General features: G+C 41.6%; 1 protein-coding gene across 2 annotated transcripts in view; it reads right to left on the reverse strand.

Annotated features, from left to right (window-relative positions):
- Positions 1 to 176: 176 nt before the first annotated feature.
- The window catches only part of ABHD3 (abhydrolase domain containing 3), a 46163-nt gene continuing 44995 nt past the window's right edge, over positions 177 to 1344 (reverse strand). For both annotated transcript variants that reach the window (XM_018571689.1, XM_018571688.1), the window contains one exon: positions 177 to 421. In XM_018571689.1, the coding sequence (XP_018427191.1) occupies positions 243 to 421 (179 nt within the window). In that variant the 3' untranslated portion in view covers positions 177 to 242. The remainder of the gene's footprint in view (positions 422 to 1344) is intronic.

Raw genomic sequence — 1344 nt, forward strand, 5'->3', positions numbered from 1 at the left:
ATATGTATATATTTGCTAGTGTTGAATACGAGAGAATTCAATCCTGTTCGCTGGTTTGCCTGCTTGTTATAATTGGTTGTTAACCCCTGTACTTCCTTAGAGGTAAAGTTTCATAAGTCATCAGCATCTAAAAGGTTAACTTGTGCATAAGCTGCATTGACTTTCTGTTTGTTTGTTTTTTAAGAGCCTGCCACTGTATAACAATGAGTAGTGGACAACAAAAATAGCATCATTTCAAGAAGCTACATGCTTGAAATTTCATTGCCATGCTCAAAAATCGCTTGAACAAACTGCTTGAAAATACGATCCATGTAAGTTTGCTGTCTTGGCCAAATGCCCTCCAGGAATCCAATGTGGCCTCCGTAGGCGGTAAGCACTAGAGCAACATTTGGATTTTGTTTGGCACTTTCCACTGGTATCGCTAAAGTGAAAAGAAAATGTAAACATTATTAGTAAGTACATATTGCATGTGCGATTTCTTATGTGATAATCAAATTTACTCTCACTTACACTATGTAGCCCAACGCTTGTGGGCAGCTACCCATCATACCTATATGAGCTTGTTGGACATTCTAATCCAAGCCCAAGGACATTAGTATAGGGCTGACTCCCTTCATCTCTGTAGCTATAACAAGCAACGTAGGTTACAAATCTGTGTTGTGGTAATGCCTGATCTGTAGAGCCGTTTGTGCGCTGTGTTGGTGTTTGTGTTGTGATAAAATGATGCAGGCATATATTTAATCTCAACACAGCGTATCACAATGCACTGCCACTGCCATTGTATTTGAATTAAAAATCAAGCACTGCAATGCGTTCTAACAATGTACATGTGCATAACATACACCACAATATGGTCCGCAATGTTGCACGTGTATTTCCTGTCAGCTCCATGGCAATGGCAGCACACGAATGGGCCTTGTGCTGTCATGGAGCTGGACAGGAAAGGAAAATTACGGTAAGTATGAAATACAATTTTCCTGTTATTGTGTGTGTATGTTGGGGGGTGGGGGGGTGTTTGTGCTGCACACAGAAGGATTGGGAAGTGGCTCTAAAATGACAGTGGCTCTCTATCTCCTCCAAGCACAGCCATCCAGAACACAACTTAATGGAAACGGTATTCCCTGGTGGGAGTGGCCTCTTTCATCAAAATAATGTGATCGTGCCACACTGAAAAAATGGTTCAAGAATGGTTTGGGGAATGCAGCATATTTAAGGTGTCGACTTTGCCTCCAAATTCTCCAGATCTCAATCCAACCATACATCTGTGGTATATGCTGTAAAATGACAGTGGCTCTCTATCTCCTCCAAGCTCAGCCATCCAGAATTTGATAGCGTACTCTCCTC

This window comes from Nanorana parkeri, unplaced genomic scaffold (assembly GCF_000935625.1).
Source record: "Nanorana parkeri isolate BGI_ZX_2015 unplaced genomic scaffold, ASM93562v1 scaffold1810, whole genome shotgun sequence".
Classification (NCBI taxonomy): Eukaryota; Metazoa; Chordata; class Amphibia; order Anura; family Dicroglossidae; genus Nanorana; species Nanorana parkeri.